The 756-nt window shown below is 54.5% G+C and overlaps 1 protein-coding gene across 1 annotated transcript in view; it reads right to left on the minus strand.

Annotated features, from left to right (window-relative positions):
- Positions 1–613: 613 nt before the first annotated feature.
- LOC133356447 (SRSF protein kinase 2-like) overlaps positions 614–756 on the minus strand; it is a 40,956-nt gene continuing 40,813 nt past the window's right edge. Inside the window, exon 5 of the mRNA XM_061573979.1 lies at positions 614–688. Within this exon, the coding sequence (XP_061429963.1) occupies positions 614–688 (75 nt within the window). The remainder of the gene's footprint in view (positions 689–756) is intronic.

The raw sequence follows: 756 nt of genomic DNA on the forward strand, positions 1-756 counted from the left end.
CTAGGGCCTCCAGAGATTCGTCCATTCGAGGAAGCGGGTAAGCATCGGCCACCGAGATTTTATTCAACCGCCGAAAATCAACGCAGAACCTTAGGGACCCATCGTGCTTTTAAACCAATACTATGGGTGCACCCCAAGGGCTGGTCGAGGGGAGAAATAATGTCAGAAGCCAACATGTCATCTACAGCCGATTTGACATGATCATTTTCGGCGGGACTTAACCGAAAAGGATTTTGGCGGATAGGAGCGTTGTCACCGGTGTCAATATGGTGGCGCAGCAATTTTGTACATCCGATATCAAATTTGTGCTTACTAAAGACGTTGGAAATTCTCGCAAAAGGGTACACAATTTAGCAAGTATGAGTCGGATAGGTCAGGTGTCTCAGCACAAAGCGCCTCCAGCCAACCCTCGTCATGGTCGACTGCAGTCGCGGCTGAGAAGCGGTGGCCACCTGGCACATGATCGGCGTTTCCGCAGGTCCCGGAATCGCATGTGCGAACACGGTTCCTGGGAAACCACCGCCGTCCGTGTCCCGACATGAGGACCGCGATAAACGGGCCTCATCCCTTAACAAAGTTTGGGCCGTCACCAAATCTGGCCCATTCACCGGCCCTAGACGGGCCCCAGCAAAATGCCGGGTCTGGACTCCTTTAGCGAACGGTCGACAAACCGCAGGGGCACGAGCATCTGTGCCCCGGGGGTACGCGACCGTTCGAGCAACGAGCGCCTGTACTGTGTACAGGCTGTACGCAAAG

This window comes from Lethenteron reissneri, chromosome 54 (assembly GCF_015708825.2).
Source record: "Lethenteron reissneri isolate LAM-NWPU_2019-01 chromosome 54, ASM1570882v1, whole genome shotgun sequence".
NCBI lineage: Eukaryota > Metazoa > Chordata > Hyperoartia > Petromyzontiformes > Petromyzontidae > Lethenteron > Lethenteron reissneri.